At 36.3% G+C, this 25,673-nt stretch overlaps 1 protein-coding gene and 1 long non-coding RNA gene across 2 annotated transcripts; one reads left to right on the top strand and one right to left on the bottom strand.

Moving 5' to 3' along the window:
- Nucleotides 1-2,474: 2,474 nt before the first annotated feature.
- On the bottom strand, nucleotides 2,475-5,855 carry LOC132606209 (probable protein phosphatase 2C 2). Its single transcript, XM_060319602.1, has 5 exons — nucleotides 5,151-5,855; nucleotides 4,551-4,727; nucleotides 3,645-3,815; nucleotides 3,359-3,538; nucleotides 2,475-3,058 (listed from the first exon to the last, which is right to left on the bottom strand). Exons 1-5 carry the CDS (start codon nucleotides 5,691-5,693, stop codon nucleotides 2,906-2,908), a joined length of 1,224 nt encoding a protein of 407 aa, XP_060175585.1. The 5' UTR covers nucleotides 5,694-5,855; the 3' UTR covers nucleotides 2,475-2,905.
- Nucleotides 5,856-17,132: 11,277 nt separating this feature from the next.
- LOC132606208 (uncharacterized) lies at nucleotides 17,133-19,257 on the top strand. The gene is made up of 2 exons (XR_009569637.1): nucleotides 17,133-18,320; nucleotides 18,405-19,257. It is a non-coding gene; the product is annotated as an uncharacterized LOC132606208 (long non-coding RNA).
- Nucleotides 19,258-25,673: the final 6,416 nt, after the last annotated feature.

The raw sequence follows: 25,673 nt of genomic DNA, 5'->3' as shown, positions 1-25,673 counted from the left end.
CTAACTTTAAACATAACTTTAATAAACTTTAGGTGTCCTAATTCACCATAAATAATTAGGTGGCGACTCCTTAAAATAAACAAAAATAGAAATCTCCAATATGTCGTAATCTAATTTAACCCGGTTAAAATGGGGTATGACACATATAGTATAGCTAACACACACAGCTGAAGCTGACAGCAGCTCTTCTGTTGACTAAGAAAAAAAGCACTCTCACTGTCCCATTCGTATCAAAAAAGTTCTACTTTTTGGCATATGTTTGACTCCCAAATCAAAGATTGTGTAAAGTGTTAACGCAATAACAAGTTTAAAGAAGATACTGATTTCGTGTTTTCTTCCAACTTCTTTGAAAATATTTCAGCATGTTAGTTTAACACTGCTAATAGAATATGCAAGTTAAAATTTAACTTTTAATATGCATATTAGCTCAGCATATTACTAATTGAATTTTTCTCCATTGTAATTTTACTAATGGTGTTAGAAAGATGCAGAGAGTACCAAACAGATTACACAGTTTTTCAAGCAGAATTTACACTAAAGCAGAATTTACACTAAAGAATTTGACTAAAGAGAACCAAAAGGGTTGGGTCCGTATGAGAGAGTGTGTTTAGGGAGGAAACGATTTTAGGGGTAAAAGGGTTGGGTCCGTACGAGTTTGGCTGAAAAAAATAAATTCGGGTCGGGTTGGGTTATTTGAGTGGGTAAATAATTATTTGAGGGAAAAATAATTTTGAAGGTCTGGAATGATGCCACGTGACAGCCGTTTGACATAAGCATATAATTTATCCCATAGTATAACAGTCAGAGTATAATTGACCCTATAATATAACGAAGGGTATCGATGAACTATTTCTCAAAGTTCAGGGATAATTTTGGCCCGTTTCTGATAAAAGATTGTAATAAATGCAAACACATTTATAGAAAGTGAAAAGTACTTTTCATTTGAAGTGAATATGACAAATATATCGGCTATACTGTGTAATTAATAGGTTATATAATTACTACCCTTCTAATTACACTAATTCCAATTACCAAGTGGTTCTCAAACAGACGCAACAATTATTTGGTTGGGAATCGTAATGTAGAATTAAATAATGATGGAATTACTTAATGAATGTACTTTAATCTGTTTGGTTCATTAGACTAAGATGGGCGATATGTTGGCTATAATATAAAATAGGAACAAAGCTGAAAATATACTCAACTTTGCGATTTAGAGCAGATATACCTTTCGTTAAAACAATGTTGAATATATATTCTTGCCGTTACAAAATAGTGTAAATATATCCCTTGCGTTATACAAATGGTGCAAATATACCCTTTTCGTTGACCGTAATTTTTTTTTAAAAAATCATTTAGCTTATTTTTTAATTTTAAACATGCCACGTGGCTTTAAAAAAAAGTCTATCAAATTTTTTTTCAGTAGACATATTTTTCAAAAGACACATGGTAATATTTTTACTGGTGTGTCAGGTCTGGTTCGTTTAAAAAAATATCCCCATGACTTTAAAGAAATAAGTCTAGCCATTTTTTTAAACGAACCAGACCCGATCCACCAGGAAAAAAAATTACCATGTGACTTTAGAAAAATATGTATGCTAAAAAAAATGAGTAGACTTTTTATTAAAGCCACATGGCATTTTTTTAATTAAACAATAAGCTAAATGATTTTTACAAAAAATTCCATTAGCATAAAGGGTATATTTGCACCAATTTGTAACGGCAGGGGTATATATACACCACTTTTTAAACGAGGGGTATATCTGCTCTAAATCGCAAAGTTAATGGGTAAGTTTGCACCTTTTCCCTATAAAATATATATTTGATTTAAATCATATAAATTGAGATAAAATATTATTTTCAATTTAACCTTTTGTTTATTACAAAACTTGAGGAGAAAAGTTTTGCAAAGGGTAAATGTGTCACTTTGATATTTTAATAATCCCCGAATTATCCCACATTGTGGTGGTTTGATTTAAGGGATTAGGTAGATTATCCCGTTAAATTTACCCTGTGTTTGGATTGAGATTTTAGCTAAAAACAATATTTTTTTTATACCAAAATTTTGGTATAACTTATTCCATAGAGTAGTTGGGATTGATAGTCCAGGATATATCCCAGAGGATTATAATCCTGGGGTATGAGGTATCCCAGTTTTGAACCAAATGACCCCATAAAGTATATATGATATAAGAATAATACTACAATTATAGTATAATCAATCCCGAGATTATTAATCCTATAAAAAAAATATACCAAATATAAAATTAAAAAATTCCTCAATTTATCCTGAGACTATAATCTTTTATCTAACTAACCAAATAAACTCATAGTGAGATTCTCACTGAACTATAAATGAACTTTGTCTAAAGCGTTAATTCTTCTATTTCAAAGTAATAGTACAAATGGTAAAGATTACTGAAAGAAGTAACGATATACGGACTTCAATTTGCAAGTTTTTAACAAATAATAAATTAAAGAATGAACGAGGTCTATCTCGACCGAGTCAAACAACCAAACTTCTTTTATGAAGGAGTACATTTAAGCTTTTCTTCTGACTTGCTACTCGCAGAAGCTAATAAGACAAACCCACTAATTGATTTGTTTAGTCTATTCTATCAATAGATTCAAAAGGAATAGACCTATTAATTAACCTCTGAGTTGAAATAGAAAATGTGGATGATCTTAGGCCACTTTCTTAACTCGTTACACATACAAAGAACTAATTCTTAGCTATAGTGGCAATAATCTTAGGCCACTTTCTTCTCATCATCCTTGTTTCCTTCTATTATATGTGATATAAAGGAGGACACTCTATATACGTACACAAGGATGATGGAGAAACCCTTCCTGTTTCCCTAGAATTTCACATAAACTATGCTGCTTAGACTAATTAAGTTAACTCTTAATTACTGCCTAGGAAGCTTTGAAGATTGATGACCATGACTGTTATGTCATCAAGGTTGCCTCTTCTTGCTGACATATCTACAAGCTTCTTACAAGCCAATATCGAACTCTTCTCTTTTGATACCACATCTACAGCTTCTTGGTCACTTACCTGCATGAAAACCAATACATGCTAGCAAATTAATAATTACTCCGTAATTAGTAGCTAGCAGGTGACAAACTATATGAAAGTTTCCTAAGCATGAATATTTCTCTTGAACGACTCTATTTTGGTCGTCCTATTTGTCCTGACATTTTTTCTATGGTAGCGGTGATTTAAGGATTAATTTATATGCACTGACAGAAAGCGCAAAGATTTTGTACGATATCAACGATAGTTTAACCTATTATAAAATGTTAGTTACCATTTTTATAAGGTCATTGTTTATCGATATTTGTCATAGAAATTTACCTTATCCCACAAGCCATCAGAAGCCATCATGAGAAATTCACAATCAGAAGTTAAAGGAAGCTTGACAACATCTGGTTCAGAAATGATCCATTCCTTTAAGTAGTTATCTCCAAATGCCCTTGAAACTGCAAGTGATCCATTCACTCGCCAAACTCCATTATGACAATACACAAATCCACCCTGAAATTAATTGTAGAAGAATTGTCAATATTACTCGAAACATAAGCTCCATTACATGTAACATCACAACCCATCTATTTAATTATAAAATTGAGAAAAGACTTACTGCAGTTTCGACTCGGGCACGCTCATCTTCCCTTGAGAGACGATGATCATTTGTTAGTCTAACAGCTACTCCATTCCTACTCAAAACTACTCTACAATCTCCCACGTTTGATACATGAAGTTCTTCATCCTTCAACAGTGCACTAGCTACACAAGCTCCACCATTTTCACCCTGCTTATATAGAGAAGAATATTATATACTATAATAATGGTTGCATAATTAATGTAATTTGTTCCTACTGACAATGTTCAGCTTTGTAAACTGTCATGTTAAGATGACATACAACAATAGGTAATTATCTGTAGGAATCCTAATTTAGCAACTTTAAAAAATGCGGTAAATAACATTCCCTAATACACTGAACGATGTTACATGTACAATGTACATAAGTTAAATCTCGTTCTTTTTACTCATTTTTTTCTTTCTTGTTTTATAGACTTTGATCCCGTGACTCATAGTCCATAGGTGGTTTTGTTATATATTCCTTCTCAGTTTCTCTTTTCATTTTGTTATTTTGTGTACGTTTTGGATGGGGTAGAAAAAAGAGGAGAGCCTTTAGTGGTATTTTGACTCCACAGCCAAGTGGTACAAGATGTAGTTGGCGGTAATCAAAAGGCTTTAATTCTAAACCTAAAATTGTCATTTTCTTATCCCTTTTGTCTGTATCTACTTTTATTAAGTTTCTCTAGTGAAGAGAAATAACAAATTGCCGTGACTATTTGAAGAAAATCTGTGGTAGATACATCCATCGCATACTTTTGTCTACCTACCATTATGACAGCCTTAATAGAATATTGAATCCCCTCATTAATTAACTATTCATGAATAAGACTTTGACCAAGTCTGGCCATCAATTTTTTCAAAGATTGAAAAAAAAAAAAAAGCAATAGTCATTGTCATACTTACCAATTTAAGAAATTGTTGGTCTGTTCGCGAGTAACCTTCCCGTATGGCAACTTCTATGTGCTTTCCTTCCTTCCTTTCAACACCTTCTAATTCTTTTACTATGTTTTTTCCTAGATTCTCAGCTACGTATTCTGCAGCAGCTTTCCCTCCATGCCCATCAATCACAACAAAAAATGCCTACCAATAACAATTAAAAAAATAATTAATTGCAATTCCGAAAGTGTAATACAAATTTTAGAAGATAAACCAAACATAAATCGTCTTAATAAAGAAAGTCTTGAGAAAGAGTAGACATATATAGTCGTCTTGAAAATTTTAAAAACTAGTAGCAACAAAATAATGAATTGTTGTATTTTCAATATACTAATAAAATTACAAAACTGAGTATAGGACTATCTTTTTTTTTTCTTTAAAAATTAGTAGCAACAAAATAATGAATTGTTGTATTTTAAATATACTAATAAAATTACAAAAGGAATATAGGACTATCCCTTCTTGAATAACGTGAAATAATTTTAGAGAAGGAAATCATACATACTTCTTGATAAACATATGATAGAACAATCTAATATTTTAGAGATGATTAATTATGAGACTTACTTGTTTAGGATCACCTAAGATATCAAGCATGGCACCTTGGTTATCTTCCATGACTTGTCTCCTTCCTTTTCTACTAGCAACCGAATAATTTCTTCCTTCAGTCTCAAATTCTGTCTTGTCAAATTTCTTTCCCACCTCACCAAAATCCAAACAAGGAACAAATGATGGTACCACAAGCTTTGCAGGTCTCTTTCTTGAATTTGTAGATCTCCTAGCATCTTCATCGATATCCGGATTTTGATCATCCTTATAATCATTTGTGGGATGATCATTTCTTGTTTTTTTTGATTTTTCGAGCTTTGAAAAGGGTTTTTCTTTTTCTAGGAAAATCCATGGACCGAGCCAGTGGAGGGAAGACGGAGAAGGAGGAGAAGAAGGAGACGGAGATGGGGTTGGTGGGGAAACAATAGACATGTGAAGGGTTTTCCTAAGCCTACGAATGAAATATAGAACAAAAGAAACTAGTGAGAAACGCATGAGAAATTCTTGAATATCTATCATTTTCCAATTGCAGCTGCAGGTTTGAAATATTGTCAAATGCATGCAAGAAAATAAATCATAAATAAACTAACTTTTCAAACAAATGGGAATATTTTTTCAGAAAAAATAGATTTATGAGTATAATTAAGGAGGAGAAAAAGGAATGGTTCAATTGAAGATGACTGAAATCATAGAACAAAATTTGAGGTATGAATTCGCCTTAAAAAGGAAAAATATAAGGCGGGGGTGGGGCGGGGGGGGGGGGGTAGGGGAAGGAAGACAACGATGATATTGCAATGATTTGATTAACAGGTCAAAAGATGAAAAAGACAACGTGCTTTTGGTTTTTGGTTACTACGATCTTGATTAACGGGTCAAAGGTGACAAGGAATGATTTATTAAAGTAAGATTTTGAAGGAGTTCTCATTTGAATAAGAGAAATAAAACAGTTTTTGTTTTCTTGAAAGCTTCAATGCCAAGGAAAAAGTCCTACTGTGACATAACGCGCCCAAGGAAGCGACGCCTACAATTTTGTGTCAAATTTTGTCGTTTTATTTCACACTTTAAAATTAGCACTCAATTAAAGGCCTCCATTTTAATTTTAAAAAGGAGTTTCCTTTAGTAGGCCGTACTATCTTCCGTGAAAATTAATTCAACATATACTTTTAATTAGCCGAACTAGTGATTTCAAAATAGTATGCTTAAATGAAAACAGAACATGGTATATGAAATGAAATGTCATATTTCTCTTATACTCATGCAGGCAAATAAAAAGATGAAATGAGTCATGAGTCGCAGACAAGGAAGTAACTGCAAAAGCATTACTTTCGGAGTTCCCTAGAATGTTCAAGGGTCGTTCCCTAGTAATTAAACTAGTTCGAAAAGTGAAAAGTTAACACTACAGAGGGATGCGGTGGAATGATCGGGACTCTAGCTTCATTAGAAATTTTAGGTTCTTATCTTGAGAATAAAAAATATTTTTAGCATGGAATGCTTTATTTCTCTAAAGTCGCGCGGATTGAATTCGGATTAATGGGGGCAGTGAATTATAGATATCGCATGATTAAAAAAATAATATTACTTAAATGACCGAGAGGCAAATATAGAGTATGACTTACTAGTTCGGATGAATCTAGTAACTTCGCCATGAACCTGTATATATGTTAAAAAATTCATCAAACAAATATAAATAAGTAATAGATTTTAAAATCAGTTAATCAAAAGAGTCATGTTAGAACCCCACATTCAAATCTGTAATATTTAAATATTGGATTAACCTCTAAATTACGATCTGATTTGCTATTGTGTGTCCTTTCTGGTGTCTGTTTACCTTCTATGTCAAATAACTTCAAATTTATAGTCTTAAGCATTTAGTACGTTCAAAACAATATATCTAACTTGTTCACAGTACCGGATATTACATATACGTAGTTATAAGACTGTTCTGTAGGCCAAATTTCGAATATATATCATGGCCCAAAATCCCAAGGACTTGTGATGGGTACTCCAAAATTCCTTTGCCGATCAAACCAAATTTAGCGACAACTAAACCATTTGAATCCATATTAAAATACATTAGAATAGAGAAACAATCAAAACTAAGCATAATAACATAGATAAATTCACGGATAGCAATATTCAAAATACAAACCCCAAGGACTTGTGATGGGTACGCCAAAATTCCTTTGCCGATCAAACCAAATTTAACGACAACTCAACCATTTCAATCCATATTAAAATACATTAGAATAGAGAAATAATCCAGACTAAGCATAATAAAATAGATAAATCCATGGAAAGAAATATTCAAAATAGAACTAAATATATAGGTCTAGTTTCACACGGTTAGTTAAGACCATCTAAAAGTTAGGACTACAAATGCGACAACTAAAAAGAAAATGAAAAGATAACAAAGAAGGTTCAACCACCACTGAATTAAGTGGTTCGCTCACTGTTGGAATAACTGTAAATTAAATATGGATCGATCAACCACAATGTGGTGCGTTATTTCCCAGATCATGCATCTACAATGGTACATCAGAAAGGAAAGGAGAGATGAGTGAGTTCGGAATCAGTAAGCATCATTGTCCGTCTTCAATAGATCGTGGCGAAAGATAGTACGAATAGCCTTGTCATTGAAAAGCTTCTACTTATAAAATATTAATGGTCATATGCACGTAAACACAGATAAAAGCATTTACCTAATTTATCAATTGTACATACAAATATGTGACAATATGCATAGTGTTAATAATATAACGGAAAAGAGCCAAATATACCCCTGTACTATAAGAAAAGGTTTAAATATACCCCTCGTTATACTTTCGGTCCAAATATATCCTTGCCGTTATACTATTGGTTCAAATATACCCTTGTACTATAAGAAAAGGTTCAAATATACCCTTCCTCCATTAAGATTGTCCAAGGTGGACATCCAATCCTACCTGACACTGACATTTGATGAGGTGGATGTCACGTGGTGTAACACCTCGTGCATTCGGGCTAAGATTTGTCTCATAAGACGGGGGTATAATGAACCCAATTTGAGTAGTGTATAAATGGTGTTTGAAACCCAATCAAGACATGAGAAGAGTCTTTGGGCAAAGCAAAGTTGAAAGTCACTCTACGGGGCATGTTTGCAAGTGAGTTTATAGAAGGTAGTACTTCCAATGATCATAACCCCTTTATTAATTTATAATTTGGGAAAACCTCCTTGATGCAAGTTGTAGACCTTTGAAATAGCTTTCCAACGGTATATTATGGGTCTTGAACAGAGCTATGTACAAAACGTTATGCCCGTTTTACTAAACAGTGTTCTGTCGATTTATGGTGGAAACATACGAACCGTAAAAATTATACGGTGGAACATACGGACCGTAAAAATTATACGGGCCGTATATTCCAGTTGTAAAATTGGTCTAGAAAGTCCAAATCACTGGAATGGTTTTACGGTATGATATACGGTTCGTACAAATTATACGGGACGTAAAATGGGGTGTAAAATGGGTCCGAAAGAAATTTTAAAACTTCGTTTTAAGGCTTTTTCACTTCATTCTTCACACCTCCAAGCCCTAGAACGACCTTCTATTCTCTCGCATCATCAAGAACACCAAGGTAAGCCTACTCTAATCATTCCAAGTCAATTCTAATATATATCCTTGTAATCTAAACAAGAAATCATCATTCTAAAACTAGGGTTTTCAAGAAAACCCATCTCAAGGTTCAAGAATTCAAGATTTTGGAAATCTTCTTCAAAGCTCAAGTCTTTAATTCATGTTTTGGAGAGACTAAGGTATGTAGAGTTACTATCTACGTGCGGGAACATCATTGTTCTTCCCCACGCCTCATAATCCATAACATTATGATTCTCTACTAAAACTAGGGTTTCAATACCATGCTCATGATAACCCTAGGTCCATGTCCATGATTATATTATGTATGAATTATTATAATTCCATCATTGAGTTCGTAATATTTCTTTATGATTATTGAGAATCTGTCTGTAATCTATGAAAACCCATATCTTGTATTCCATGGGTTCTTGCATGCATGTTTTTGACTAAGAATGGTTGTTTCATGAATATCCTACATGTCTACAAGTTTTCATGCAACTGTATTATATAATTACTTTCATGCTATGATATAAGATACATACATACTAAATACATGTTATTTCATGAAACCATATTTACAAGTTATTTCATGAAACCATGCTTACACGTTATTTCATGAAACCATGTTTACAAGTTATTTCGTGAAATCATGATTACAAGACAAGTACAAGTTTATTCACGAAAATCATGGGCTTCTTAGCCAATTATATTATGTTCATGTTTTTGAAAGTTGCACGAATTACCGAGAAGGCTCAGATAGCCTGAAACTACGTAGCCACCGTAGGACAAGGATCGCTCCGCCCAGTTAGGACGATACCTTAATTTTACACTGAATGGATTCATCAGGCACGATACCATCTTATACCCTGGCAAGGTATGAGGGCTCTGCTGGTCGCGGCGAGGACCAAACTCCACGTACCCACGTGGTGTGACACATGTCGGTTTATGAAATGCTCTCCCTACTTATCATGTTTTACTTATGTTATATATATATGTACTCATGCTCATGCTCATGTTCATGTCCAGGTTTTCAGTTTCAGTTTTTATCATGTTATTCCATGTCCCATGTTATTTCTTTCAGTTGCTTTACATACCAGTACATTCAATGTGCTGACATCCCCTTTTATTGCCCGGAGGCCTGCATTTCACGATGCAGGTACTGATATACAGGACGACACATCTGCTCAGTAGGACATCATTCGTATCAGCTTATTGGTGAGCCCCATCTCATTCGGGGTTTAGTCAACTTTTGTTTTATGATTAGTTATGCATCTAAGGTATGCTTGGGGCCTTGTCCCAGCAAGTATGTTTTCCAGTCAGACTCATGATAGAGGTTTCATAGACTAGACAAGTCAGTTATGTTATGTCAGACATTCGGAGTCGTATAGCCATTTCGGCTCATTCATGTTATTTCCGCACTCATGTTTAAACAAGTATTTTATTAAGTATTATGACTTACTACGCTTATAAAGGCTCATCATGCATTCACGTTATATTCCGCTCATGTTATGTCTCATGATGATTCAGCAAGCCATGTGGTTCGCTCGGTCACATGCAGTAAGGCACCGAGTGCCGTGTTTCGCCCAGGCCATGGTTCGGGGCATGACACATGGCATGCAACCTCACCGCCGCTAACCCATTTTACCCATCTCCTCTATTTCCTTTCCCTCCACCACTAAAATTCCCTTCCCCTCCACCACCATTAATGGTGGCTTTACTTTCTTAAGTGTTAGTGCTTAGCTGAACTCGACACATAAAATGAAACTATTGACAGAGCAATTCTTAATCAAGAAAAAAGATTCCTTTTGAGAAGATCCAAATTTTCTCCAGTAACATCCGAAAGTCACATATGTGTACTCCAAGTGACTTTTCAAAAGAGTGTTAAATTAATTTAGTACCTAACTAATCCAGAGCATGACATTTTAGAAAGATGGTTGTTTAATTGATTAAGGTCGAATCTACAGTGTAGGTGAGTGTAGAGATTTGTCCTTCTTGTCCAATTCCACCATTAAATTAAGGACAAAAGTTTTGTTTTAATGCATTGACGATAGTTAATTTAGTGGTGGAGGGGAAGGAAATAGGGGAGATGGGTAAAATGGGTTAGCAGAGCTGAGGTGGCATGCCACGTGGTATCCACCTTATCAAATGTCAGTTACACGTAGGATTGGATGTCCACCTTGGACAATCTTAATTGAGGAAGGGTATATTTGAACCTTTTCTCATAGTACAGGGGTATATTTGAACCAATAGTATAACGGCAAGGGTATATTGGACCGAAAGTATAATGAGGGGTATATTTAAACCTTTTCTCATAGTACAGGGGTATATTTGGCCCTTTTCCGATAATATATTGATATACACACCAGTAAAGCATATAATGATATCCACAAAGAAAAAGGATATAATGGTGGAGTTCATTAATTATTCTTTGAGCATTTGATGTTACAAAAAAAATTATCAGGGTGACATGAATTTATATTGTGATAGCCCAGCGGCTATTTGTCACGGTCCAAAATCCTCAAATAAGGCTAAGTCGCGAAACATAAATAAATCGCGGAATTGAAAAACGGAAATCATGATAAGTATCATAATAAGTCTAATAGAAATAAGGCCATAAGTAGTCTAAGTCAATACGTCTCCCCAAAACTTGGAAGTCACAGTACATGAGCAACTAAATCCGAATACAGTTTGGAAATACTACATAAACTGTTCGAAGTGAAAAAAGACAAAAAATAAATGATAGAGTGAAGTCTGGGGATGTGGGACCCTCATCAGCATACCCTGAACTCCAAGAAAGCGCTCCAACAGTCACTGAGCCAAGATGCTCAACTCGTACCCGGATCTGTACCTGCACACAAAAGGTGAGTACGGGAAGCACGTGTACCTAGCAGCATCGTTGACCGACTCTAAACTATAGTGATTACAAGGGTCGGTACTTCTGATACTCCTCTTCTTGCTTCGTTAGTTTAAAATCCACAATTCATAGTATTCAACAAGTATAGAAGATGTGTACATTACGTCAATTCATACAATCCATTTCTATTCTGCTTATTCGTAAATGTTTGGTCTTTTTCTTAGTTAAGACAAGTTTAAGAGTAAATATCCCATCTTCATATTAGTTATGATAAGTTCGAGCATAGAGATCCCGTCTCTATATACTTTAGGCACACATGGCATGAAAACAAGGCAAACAACATAAATGGTATTGTCACGACCCAACCTAGGGCCATGACGAGTGACCGAGCTTAACCTGCCCGATGACCCAACTTATGTTACCTGTACTCAAACATGGCATTCAACAGGGCTTATTTAACTAAGTCTGAAAACTGTAAATAAAATACCGAAGTCGACCTGCAACTCCAAAACATCCCAAAGCATATTTATATATACATAACATATGACAAGGCAAACCAACGAGGCTACCAACACTTCTGTACAACAAAATAATGGCCGACAAGGCCAATCAGTAACCATGACACCCACGTTGTTCGCATACTACTAAAAGAGTATGACCGTACATAGGAGATGGGACAGGGCCCCATCGTGCCCGCAATATATACACAGAATTATACCAGAACGGGAACAGTCTCCGAAGCAAGTGGAGCTATCTGACTCTCAGCGCTGACTCCTCCTAGGTGGCTGGATTGTTGAACCGCGTCCCTGAACCTGCGAGCATGAAACGCAGCCTCCGAAGAAAGGGGGTCAGTACGAAATATGTACTGAATATGTAAAGCATTACTGAATCATAAACAAGGAAAGGCATAACAGTAAACAAGTTTAAAAGCAACCCGGGAGTAACCTGGAACAACATTTTAATCCGTGCCATGTAGTACTTACACAAATTCTAGCATATACAATGTGAATATAGTATCATAATAGTCCCTTCGGACAGCCGCTTCCGGCATAGTAACAATGATGGCCCCTTCGGGCATGCCGCTTCCGGCATAATAATAATGATGGCCCCTTCGGGCATGCCGCTTCCGGCATAATAATAATGTTGGCCCCTTCGGGCATGCCGTTTCCGGCATAAAAATAATGTTGGCCCCTTCGGGCATGCCGCTTCCGGCATAAAAATAATGTTGGCCCCTTCGGGCATGCCGCTTTCGGCATAATAATAATGTTGGTGTCAACACAACTTAATCCACAAATATCAATACAAAGAAATAATGCTATGGAGTGTAAACATAAATCGTAAATGAAACGAAATAGTAAAATCTCGCACCCCCTTCGGAGTGGTTTTGAAAATCAACTTTATGTTTCCTTTAGTACAAAACTAATTTTTCTCGAAATCATTAGTAAACCATAAGCACGTTTCAAGTCAATCCGAGTTAGTATAAGAAAGTTATGGACATTGTTCATTATAGAGACCTCCATGAACAATCCGAGTTAGCATATGAAAGTTAGAAACGTTATTCATTATAGAAACCTCTACGAACATTTCCAAGACAATCCGAGACCATCTACGAGAGTTGGGGACATTACTACCTACAGAACTCTTTAAAAAAAAACAAGAACTCTTTATGCTTTGCTTGTTATTCAATCGTACAATAAGCTCACCTATACTAAGTATACTCATATCAAGAAGTGAATAAGAATCATTAACACGCTCGGAATCAAGAATAGAGTTACCCCAAGATACGTATCATAACTTACTTAGCTCTAGGACATGCCAAAAGAAAGAAAGGGTAAGCCTTACATACCTTGCCCACTTCCTAAGCTAATTCGAACTTACGTCTCGGCTTTCGCAAGATCTACAATAATGTCAAAAGATCTCAAACATTAGCTATAGATACTTAAGAGTCCAATCCTAGACTAATACTTCATTTACAGAAATTTCGGCAGCATTTCCCCTGTAATTACAACCAACCCCGAGAATTCAACTCAGCCAAATCATCAACAACAATCCCATTTACATTCAAATCGACCATATACAGTCAAGCTAACACCAATGATCTCACATTCAAGTGTTAATCCGAAATCATTCTAACATGATTCGAGAACACTTCAAACAATTCACACAATATTCAAAACAACGCAACCAACATACCACTTCACCCGAAACCTTCCAAATTCAACAAGAACAATAACAACACATTTCCTTCTTTCCAGTTCATGAACTACACCAACAATTCTCACATTAACAACATTATTTTCCATAAATACAAGAAGTGGTATTAATGTCGCATTAGCTTCTAAAACAACTCTCCAACCATTACAACTTCAACTAGAATTATCAAACTTTCATTTTCATCATAGAATCCATAACAACAACAACCAAAATACTAGATAAAATTAGTTCATCATTCCTCCACAACACAACATATACACGGCCAAGCACCCACCTACACGGCTCAACCCCAACACACAAAGTTTCATGATTTTCATTCATTTCTACATACTACAACATACACAAACCATCCCTAACATATAAAAAGAAGATTAAACCTTGCCTTTTCTACTTATCTTCTTGCTTGGCTAAGGTTGCTCCTTGCAAGAATGAATGGTTTACTTGCCCCAACAACTACCCCACGTTAAAGAGGACCTTCCAATTGGTTGAATTGCTAGAAGAAAATATTTTTTTGATCAAGATTTTTGGACCTCAATTTTTCTCTACCATGGCCGAATAGGTCTCCTTCTTTTTCTTCTCCAAGTTTCTTGAATTTTCTAAGTGATAAGATGATAAATATGATCACTTAGTCATCTTTTATTTACACATATTAAGCATCCATGTGGGCCAAGGCCCACACCACATCACACGGCCACTTGGCCCATTTTGTTCAAGAATTATAAGTTTTCATAATTCACTTTCAACCCCAAATTCTTCTTAATATTTCCATGAGCCATCTTGTGAATTTCCCTTTTTACCCCTAGCCTTTCTTAATATTTCCACATCAAAATTTTCATAAACAACTTGTGTGTTAGACAAGATCAAAAATATAACCATGCCCTTAACCTATCGCAATTATCTTGAAATATCCGAATGTACAAAATACGGGATATAACAGGTATGCAATGTAAAGGAATGCATGCCAATGCAAGTGAATAGTATGCACCGAAATGACCATATGCACCGGTATACACACGCTCCTGGAGTAGGTTTCACGTGACCCATGGGGGACTCATGAGGCCCATATATCCACCAGGAATACCAGATCTCATCGGGTCCTAACCGTTGGCTGAAATATCATCATGAGTCCAAATCATGTATCATATCCAATATTCGGCCTCCCAAGTTCCTGTCTTGTAATTTACTAGTCATATGCTAATAATATCATGAAAGTATGAATGGATATGTTGTCACGCCCCAAATCTGGAGGGTCGTGGCCGGTACCCGGTGCCATACTCGGCCCGAGCAAACCACTCTGTAACTGTGACTCTGGAGGGGGTAACCTTCAATTTAGGCCGATGAGGCCTACCTGCAAACAGACAATACCAACCAAGGCCAACAAGGTTGTATCCTGAATCATCTGCAAGTAACTACTATCATACCTGAAGGGCGCACACACCCAAGACACATATACATAACTGCACAGGCCAACGAGGCTGCCATAAATGCCTATAACCAACGGTACCAAAATGAACGTATACAAGGGCCGGCAAGGCCGCTATACTGACACACATATCATACAGGAATGCGTCAACAAGCCTCTAAAGAGAAATGACTGTACTATGACCGGGACAAGGCCCCGACCTACCCATCATCTCTATATACACAAAACTCTGTACTGGGTAACTTTGAATGACATGGAGCTTACCACACTATCTGGTACTCGGCAGATCTACTGAGGCGGTCTCCCTAGCTGCCTATCTGAACCTGCGGGCATGAACACAGTTTCCCCAAGCAAAGGGACATTAGTACGAAATAACATACCGAGTATGTAAGGCGACTGAAACTAATACTGAATGAAATATAAGATAACTGAACATAAACTGAAGAGTCAATAAGGAATCCGACTGTACTTACTTGCCTTCGACATCTAATAACTAGTAATACGAAATCAAAGTACTTAGCCTCGTATAAGGCATCTAGATATGCATGATTAGCTTGGAGGGCACTCAATGTAGCCCCGAAGGCAGTCTATATGTATAATCATATCCCCTAAGGCAAGCGCGCGTCTATATAGCCTCGAAGGCATCTGCATGGCTAATAGCCCGAAGGCAAGCATATCATAGCCCCGGAGGCAAGAATATCATAGCCTCAAAAGCAAGCATTATAGCCTCGAAGGCAAACATCATATCCCCGAAGGCGAGTGTATACTTCTATAGACTCTACAATATCACTTCTATCTACTAGCTATGTGAGCAACAATACTAACTGAAAATGAACTCCTGACGAGGGAAATTACTATACGAATATCATGAAACGACGTAGACATGGAATTTCTGCGAGTGGAACCTCTTTGTGCACTTGGTCGGGACTCGCTCGATAAGGAATCATGCCAAACAAAGAAAGAAGGATAGCCTTTACATACTTGCTCAGGAACTCAAGGAGCTCAACTCGAGCAGCACTTTAAGCTACAACAATAATAACGACGCTATCGTTAAACTATGAACTAGTCCATTTTCCTATATCGAAAGTTAAACTTATTCTATAATTAAACGGGCAGCATTTCCCCTGTTTCTTTAACTTTCCTCAAGTCCAAAATAGGCACAACATCAACTCAAAACAACCAGCAACTCCCATAACAAGTTTTACAACCCAAACAACGCTACAACGAGCGACAAGCTCGACTACGACTATCAAACATACTTCTCCAATTTTTTCTTTCCTTCAAAACACATATCAATGACAACAACAACAATATACTCAAGTTACTCCAATAATTTCTAGCCATAAAGTGCTATAAATATACCTTCAAATCAGTTCAACAAGTTACCCTAACTCAAACATGATTTCTCCATCAATATCCCATAAGTTCTAAATTCCATAACTTAGCTATGATCTAGATTTATTCAAATCCATCTAAAGGAGGAGAACTCTTAACTAATTTGACAAGAACTCTTCTTCTTCCACCTTACTTCACTTAGAAGAAAGCCTGGATTCAACAACACGACAAAATAGAATAACGAGATCGAAGCGATGCGCAAAACCCGTATGTTGTTTTTGAGAAATGACATACGTTACTTCCTAAATGAAATAATTCACGTTTCTGCTAGCCTAGGAAGTAAACTTTGCTACCAACTTACACTAAGTATTGTGTAACAATTTCCTTCCATGAATTCCCTATAGAAATAATGAGATAAAGGTCTAAAATACCTTTTTTTCTTAACACGTGTCTCCTCTCGGCCAACCCTTTTAACGCCTAGCCTCAATGATTTCCACCACCACCTAAAATATTTATATATGTAAGTCACTAAGGACCTGTTTGGCCATGAGAATTCACTTTTTTCTAGAATCAGCATTTGATCATGAAAATTTCAAATACAACTGGAATTTGGAAAACAACCAAAAAGTTTGTTTTCACATTTTTCACTTTTTCCATTTTCACTTTTTGAACCGTTACTTTCATTTTTCAAATTTTACCCTAGTAAGTTTTTACTTTTATAAAAAGAGCCCCCATTTATTTTACCCAACAACCAAGTTAAATGACCCAACTACCGTATCTGTCAAACTTACCTCATAAAATCTCTTACCTTCAATAGAGAACTTACCATGTATTGCTCTTTATGCTTTCTTAAATTTCCAACTAATGGCACCATAGTTCTTCATCGGAAAAATTGTGCATCTTCAAGCAGAACCAACAATAGCAGCGACCTTCTTTGACCGTAATTGCTAAAATTTATTATTATTTGCTTGATTTGTGTAGAATTTTCAGATTTGTAAACCCTAGGTCAATGTTTTATTGGGGGTTATGTGTTGACAGCTTTGATTCTCTTTTCAATCGGGTTATGTATTTACAATTTCAATTTAATTTCTTTTTGCTCAACTGTTGAACACCTTTTATGCTTTAATATTTCTTGGTTGCGTCAATTTCTATTTGGTTGGTGCAACTAAAGGTTCATCCTTGTTTATTAAGTTCTGTAATGCAAATAGCACATGGAGCTGGTTTTGGGATTTCATACGAGAATTCTGTCACTGCGCCTCTATCGGTTAACAGGGTAACATACTTTACAGTTTTATTTTCCGTTATGCTCATGTGGGCACCTTCAATTCCATACTTATAAGGTATGTTTTCAGTTGTTATGTTGTTCGAAAATGAAGATAATTTATGCAACAGTTCTTTCTATTGTTGTTATATCGTACGTAAAAGAATGAGCAAACCACGTGGTTCAAACGCTAACAAATGGACGGATGATGAGACATCGATGTTGATCCATATCTTACATGATGATGCAAGGAAATACGCTGTTAATGGTTCTTCCTATGGTCCATGTTGGAGGAAAGTTATAGATGAGTTTTGGATGAAATCTTGCAAGAAAGACGCTTTTGATGAACCTCAAATTAAGTCCAAATACAACCGATTAAGGACAAACAAAAAAAATCAAGGATATCCTTACAAGTTGCTCTGGATATGGTTGGGACCCCGAAACTAACACCATTACTTGTCCATCTGAGATTTGGGCGGACTATGTGCTGGTAAGTTAGTTTAGATGAGTAAAAGTATGTATATTGTACTTTTATGCGCATTGAACTAATATTTTTCTTTTCAATATGTTATAGAAAAAGAAAGAAAAAAATATAAATATATCCAAGTACAGATACAAGGGGCTCGAACACTTTGACTTGTTGCGAGAAATATTTGGAAAATCATTTGCCACGGGAGAGCGCTTGGTATACAGTACAATGAATGTTTCTCCACAATGATCAAATGAAGCTACCGAAGTGGATAAAAAACCTTTTTTCTTGTGACGACTACCTTAATGATACCGGGCCTACGCATGTCACGGGTATTGGGACTGGGACTGGGAATCGGACTATGGCGGATTCGTCTATGGCAACTGATTATGGCACATCCACATATCGCAAAAAGGGTCATGCTACAGCTATTGACGGCCTAAGTGAATATTTAAGGGAACATTTGCAGCGGAAGAGAGACAGGGTGGAAGCCAAAGAAAAGAAAGAAGAACAGGCACAAGCATCTAAATCTTCTGAGATTGATACCTATTCCGAGCAAGTCGTCATTACGCAATTGTAATATGTCATGGACAAATTTCTTATTGATGAAGAACAATTTTCTCTGGCTATTCCTCACTTGCATGACCCCGGCTTTCGCAATATTTTTGTCCATATGTCCGAGAAATGACAAATTAAGTGGGTTAAGGACTTGAAACAAATCTCTGAAAATTAGTGGTTGTTAATCAGTGGGTCAAGAAAAAAAATGCAGAGAACTATGTTTTTATCTTTTTAATGTGAAACTACAGATTAGTGGTTCTTTGAATTTTGGCAATTCCATTTTGTTTAGAATGCACAGAACAATGTGAAATTTCCATCAATTTTGTTAATTGATGTGAACTATGTGTTGCTTTGTTGGATTGTTGGCTTGTTTAATGAATTTGGTTTCATTTCTGTACGATGTTCAGTTATATCTTCTTCTTAAGCTATATGGTTAAATACTTTCATTGAATGTCATAAAATTGTGAAACAACAATGTAATCCTATCAAAGTAGCAAATATACGTTGTTAATATATTTATACCTTTTTGACATTACCAGGGAGAAAATGATTCATCAGCTGCTACAATTCCAAGTATCTTTCAGACATTTTTAAATTCCTAAAATACTAAGTTGTCTGTCAAATCTCTGCAAGTAACTCAATAATTTCATTCCTTTTGTTTTCTTGGCTATTGTTAGCAATAGGCTATTTTACTTGAGTGTATTCTGTTTACTCGTGGAAACTGCTATTTTGTTTACACTGAAGGAATATGACAATCTTGAATAGACAAAATATCCATATTATGTTTCATAACAGGAAGAGTGAAATTTGTGAAATATGCACTAATCCTCCATACTGTATACCTTTGATCTAATTATGTATTATATGTAGCTATAACTACATAAAATATAAAAGATCATATTGCTGCAGGTAAGTGACTTACATTGAGCCTGCAATTGTATTTTCTAGCCTAAAACAAAAAATATTTAGCTGGTATCAGTGCCAGCTCTTATCAAAATCCTATTGAAACACTAGACTACTACTGAGTATTTCTACTTTGTAAATCTTTATTAAAAAAAAGTATTTCTACTTTGTAATCTTTCAGTTCCCTTTTGTCAGTGTTTAGAGAGAGGAGGTTTTAGGTAAAGGGAATAAATATTGAGACCAGATGATTGTGTAATCTTGTTTGTATCTTCTTGTCCATGACTAGCTGATGAATTATTGGTGACCCAACTAAGCATGGAATAGCTATAGAGAATTCATTGTTGTTGAGGATTTGAGATTCATTTCACTAGAGCTTATTGTCGGAATCAAAATTCTAATCCCCGTCGGGACCAAATACTAATTCAGATTCATGTGTTAATTCATACCAACAATATCTTTCACGAAAGAATCACTCGAAAGTTCGGGACACCAGCATTGGTGAAATTTGCTAACTACACCAACAAATATTGAGGTTGTATTTTCGGCTATAAGAAGAGAAGATTAGGCAGCTGACTTACTGGAACCTTCATTAATTCAGGTATAATGTTAAACTTGGTGTATCTTTTGATTGAAATTAAGTCTGTCTGCAGCCATTGATTAGAATATCTCCACTCCGAAATTGTATTGTTATTTTTCAGTAACACGTTAAATTGAAATTGTATTCGTTTAATTTTCGCAGGTTTCTTGTAAGTGTTGAAAAATATGAACATATCTAGTAGTGATACTGAGTCAGACAACGACATTGACGATTACATCTTATGCGTTGCAATTTCTAATCAGTGTGAACAGGTCACCCGAGAATATAGGTTATTATCTCGCATACCGCAACATATATTTAGGCCTGGTATGGTATGGGTTGTTGATCTTCTTAGGGAACAACGCATGCATATGTATGAATGTACACGTTTGTATCCTGAAACATTTTGTCGGCTTATCAACATGATAAAGCAAAAATTGTCAACTGACCATCGAACCATACGTGTTACAGTTGAGAAGTTTCAATTTGGGTTCCTCACTGTTAGTTATCAATATGATTATCCACATTTCACATTTCACATCACTGCTAGTTCCTCATTGCTTCTTTTATTCCATTTGATGATATCTATATTTGACTTTGGTAGGATTGTGTTGGTGCGATTGATGGGACATATGTACAAAGAGAGGTCCCGAAAGATAAACAACAAGCATATCGTAACCGCAAAGGATTTACTTCACAAAATGTTTTAGCTACATGTGATTTTGATATGCGGTTCACCTTTATCGCAGCTGGTTAGGAATGTACTGCACGTGACAGTAGAGTGCTTGAGAATACGATTGTTGACCCAGAGGCAAAATTTCCTTTTCCACCACAAGATATATAACTTTAAATACATTGGATTTCATTTGTTGTTAGCTAGTTTGAGTAGTTACGATTATTTTATTTTGATAGATAAATATTACGTTGTTGACGTTGGTCTTCGGAACACGAAAGGATTTTTAGCACCATACAAAGGAATACGGTATCATTTGAAGGACTACAGAGGGAGTGAGAGAGAGCCTCAAAACGGCAAAGAGTTATTTAACTATAGACACTTATCTCTATGCAGTGTGATTGAACGAAGATTTGGAGCATGGAAAAGTAGATTCAGAATACTTCGATAGGGCATGAACAATTATGTTGTAGACACGCAAGTTAGGATTGTAATTGCTTGTGCTGTGTTGCATAATTTTTACAGGAACACCAAAGCAGTGATGGGATATTTACTGAGTATGAAGATTATGATATAGATGTTGATGGCACCGATGAAAAACTAATGGGGATTAACAATGCTTATTCATCTTTTCGGTCAGCTGATCGGGAAATGCATGCTCGACGAGAACAGATTGTTTACACAATGTGGGAGGATTATATTAAAGAATAACAAGTTAATAGTTTTGTTGAGTGGTTTTGATGTAGTTCTATTTATTAATTTTTGTCAATATTTCCTTAGTTATGAGCAGCTTGCTCTTTTATTCATCGTTTGGTGCTTTGTAATGTTTAATTACGAACATTCTAGTTATTCTTGGTTGTGTTTGTGAAGAGAATATCAGTATTTACATCTATGTAGATATTTGAGAACTGTTGTTTTCTATCTTGGGTGATGTTGCTAGTTCTTAAAAATTGAGGGGTATAAATCATATTTCATGTTTATTGAAAAAAGTGCATTCAAAAGACCAAATACTATTAGCAAAAACTATAACCAAACACAACTCCAACTCCAACTTCAAAAATTCCAAATAAAGTGAAAAAATATTTGGTTTCTATGGCCAAACGCCTACTTAGTTGCCTAATTATCAAGGTCCCACATGGACAATGTCCACCTATTATTTATCCACTAACATAATTAATTCTAGTCTTCCACTACAATTTCCTATTTAAGCAATTACACACGTAATTAATTTCTTGATCTGAATTAACTTAAATAGTAACCATTTTTTAACACACTTCCTATACTCGTTACCAAGATCATATGATATAACACTGGTCCATAGCCTCTTTTGGTACACACAAAATATTATTTTCAGTCCTCGTCGTCACACTTTTCCGTCTTAAATCATTTTGGGACTTCATCCTTTTATACACTGAGCTCTTGATTTGCGTGCTTGAATATGACTAAATCCTCCGGGCTCGGGTAAATTTGCTCATATTGAACGGTTCAATTTCCTAGTCTTAAAATATGGGGTATTATTGCTTGGACCGTATTTTATTCAAATAGATGTCGAACCTCGACGAAACTTATTCTCTTCAATTCGTTTAACTTCTAACCTCCACGACACTTACTTATCACTTGTTAAACATAGCATAAATACTTATAACCTCAAAAATAATCTTGTCCTTGAACTTATGTCTATTAACTTACGACAAATACAACGTACAAATGTACGGGATGTGTCATATGCGTACACCGTGTAAATGCATAATATTAGGTCAATATCAAAATTGTAGGTCATTTTTCATAGTTCAGACGAAGTGTGGAGTGATGAATGCAACTCAAGTAATTAATCGCAATTATTCAGTCAAATCATGGCTCTGATGGCCCTGATAAACAACAATCATACCAACCTAAATAAATTTATTCACCATTCCTCATGGCCTGAAGGCTAAACACATAACCTCCATCACATATCATAATTAGTTCATATTTTAGTTACCCATACAGATACACAGGTACTCGCATAAGTGCTCGTCATCTTATGAGTACGGGACCCCCAATTCCCCATTACGCCCTTTATTATATTAACCAACACATAACACTAAATAAAGGGTCTAGTAAGTCTTAACTTGCCTAAATTTGAAGCCGAAAAGTCACTCCATGTCCTTTCCTTTCCTCTAAACCTCCAAACGATACCACTCTGTTCAAATATGGTAGTTACATGAGAATAGGAGTCTAATGATACCCATAAAGCCATATAAAGAATTGGGTCAAAAAAGTCAACCTAAAATCCCGTCCCAAACCACGAAGGTTAAAACGGTAATTTATCGCTAATCCGGATCCAATATGTTCAAATTAGAAATCTACACGATCATACGAATCCAACAACACCCATATTGCTATATTTAAATTCGAAACCTATAAATAGCCCAAAAAAGGTAACCCCGACCCCATAAGGCCAAAACTGGAATTTAAGCCTAAAATCATCTTACCCATAGTCTAGATAGTCCATATCCTAAAAATCGTCAAGTTCTATCACAATTGAACCTTCAATTTCATGAATTTATTAAACCCATTTCTATGGAAAACCCCTCATTTTCTACTTTAGAAATCATGGATTAAGGCTTAAACTAAAGGGAAAAATTAATGGAAATCGCTTAGATTAAGGTTTAGATCTTACCCCAATGAAGAAACTTGAATCTAGCTTTGAAATGACTTAATTACGAGCTCTATAGCTTCTAAAATGGGTATATGAAATAATGAACTCGAAATGGAGTTTTTATCACTGCCCAATCACGTTACTCATCGCGATCGCGAGGGCCGTTCTCGCGATTGTGAGAGGCTTACCCGACCAGGCCTAGCTTTTCCTCTATGCGATCACGACCCACTTTCCCTTCCTTCATCACGGCCGCGTGACCCTTATCGTGATCGCGATGAAGGAAACCAGATGACAGTTGAAGCCAATTTTCTAGTTTCAAAATTCCCGATCCAACACCCGAAACTCATTTGGAATCCCTCGGACACAAACCAAATATGCATTTCTATCATAAAACACGCTACAAACTCGCTCGCGCACTTCGATTCCCCATAAGGGGTCGTCTTGACCCGGGGTTGACCAAGGTCAACTTCAAAACTTCCAAGACTCAACTTTCCAACCAAGGACCCAAATCATACCCGAATGCCTCGGGACCCGAACAAAAGGCTCGACTAAGTTGTAAATGACATTCTGGACCTAATGTAATCGACAAAACTACAAAAATGACACATTTATCCCTGATGTTTGACTTTGGTCAAACTTCTCCACTTCTATAACTCTAAAACTTCTAAACTTACCAAAATCGATCTGAAAACTCGCCCGATTTCCTCGAGAACTGTACCACCCATCTTCGCAAGACATAAATACACAAAAGAAACCTCGGGAAAGGTATTTTGGAGAATTTTAGGTGAAAGGCTCAAAACGACTGTCACACCCCGACCTTGGTGAGGCGTGATTGGCACCCGGCACCCTACTGGGGCCGAGCGAACCAAACTGTACCTGTGGCATCTATGTCTCCAATGGAAAAATAAGGCCAAGAAGGTCAACTATGAATATAATATCATGCATACGTATATGTACAATGGGCCTGCGACGTCAACACGCCCACTAACAAAACATAACTGAGCTGTACATAGGAATCTGTCTACAAAGCCTCTATGAACACGACTTAAGTACATAAGTCAGGGCAGGGCCCCCGACATACCCTTAACAAAAAATACTTATACAACCCAGATTCGGCAATGCTCCAGGAAGAAGTGGAGCCCACCAATCAAAACTACTACCTGAAAACAGCCTACTATGGAAGATCCTCGTCTCGTCTATCTACACCTGCGGGCATGAACGCAGCATCCACAAGAAAGGATGTCAGTACGAATAATGTACCGAGTATGTAAGGCGGAAATGTAACATAATAAACATATGCTGCAAAGAAGAAGGATAAGAATCAACTTGGCACATCTGGCTTACTAATGAGAAACCAGTACACATGTCTCTTTATGCTCTCATATCCTTAACTCCATCTATGCATAATACTGTGATCCGGACCTACATATTATCCTGGTGTTATCTGCCCAACTGATAAGTGGTAACTGCCCGACCGGCCGTAGCACCGTGGTAACTGCCCGTCCGATTATCGCCCGACGGTAGAGCGCACCTGCCCGACTGATCAGTGGTAACTGCCTAACCGGCCGTAGCTCGGTGGTAATAGCTGCCCAACCTGCCATAGCATAGTGGTAATAACTGCCCAACCAACCGGAGCATGGTAGTAAATACATAACTGCCCAACTGGTCGTAGACCAGTGGTAAATACATATCTACCCAACTGGTCGTAGACCAGTGGTAATTATAATCATAATCATGGCCTTGTCTCCCTGAGTAATCTCTATATACTTCTTATGGCCATCACTTGTCCGTTATAGCATACACGATCACATAAGTCTTATAAGCACAGTTCTGGGCCATAAGGACCTCTTACCGCTTAATTGAACATTAACCAGACTCTGAGATCAATCATAAGCATTTCTTCTAGCATCAAATACCTTATTGGGGATCGTTTGCTAGTACTCTATTTATGTCCCACAAGACATTACGTAAGTACACATTTCTAAACGCATCAGAGTAACATAAGGTCTGTAAACCTCCGAT

Source organism: Lycium barbarum, chromosome 8 (genome assembly GCF_019175385.1).
Source record: "Lycium barbarum isolate Lr01 chromosome 8, ASM1917538v2, whole genome shotgun sequence".
Lineage (NCBI taxonomy): Eukaryota > Viridiplantae > Streptophyta > Magnoliopsida > Solanales > Solanaceae > Lycium > Lycium barbarum.
The sequence above is the reverse complement of the archived record's forward strand: the minus strand, read 5'-3'. Positions and strand labels throughout refer to the sequence as shown.

Excerpts from the sequence above, each read along its gene's own strand:
- LOC132606209 (XM_060319602.1), bottom strand. The coding sequence starts at position 5,693 with ATGCATTTGACAATATTTCAAACCTGCAGCTGCAATTGGAAAATGATA. Across the intron at positions 4,728-5,150 it reads TCTTAGGTGATCCTAAACAA|GCATTTTTTGTTGTGATTGA; the intron begins GTAAGTCTCATA and ends TGTTATTGGTAG. Across the intron at positions 3,816-4,550 it reads ACCAACAATTTCTTAAATTG|GGTGAAAATGGTGGAGCTTG; the intron begins GTAAGTATGACA and ends CTATATAAGCAG.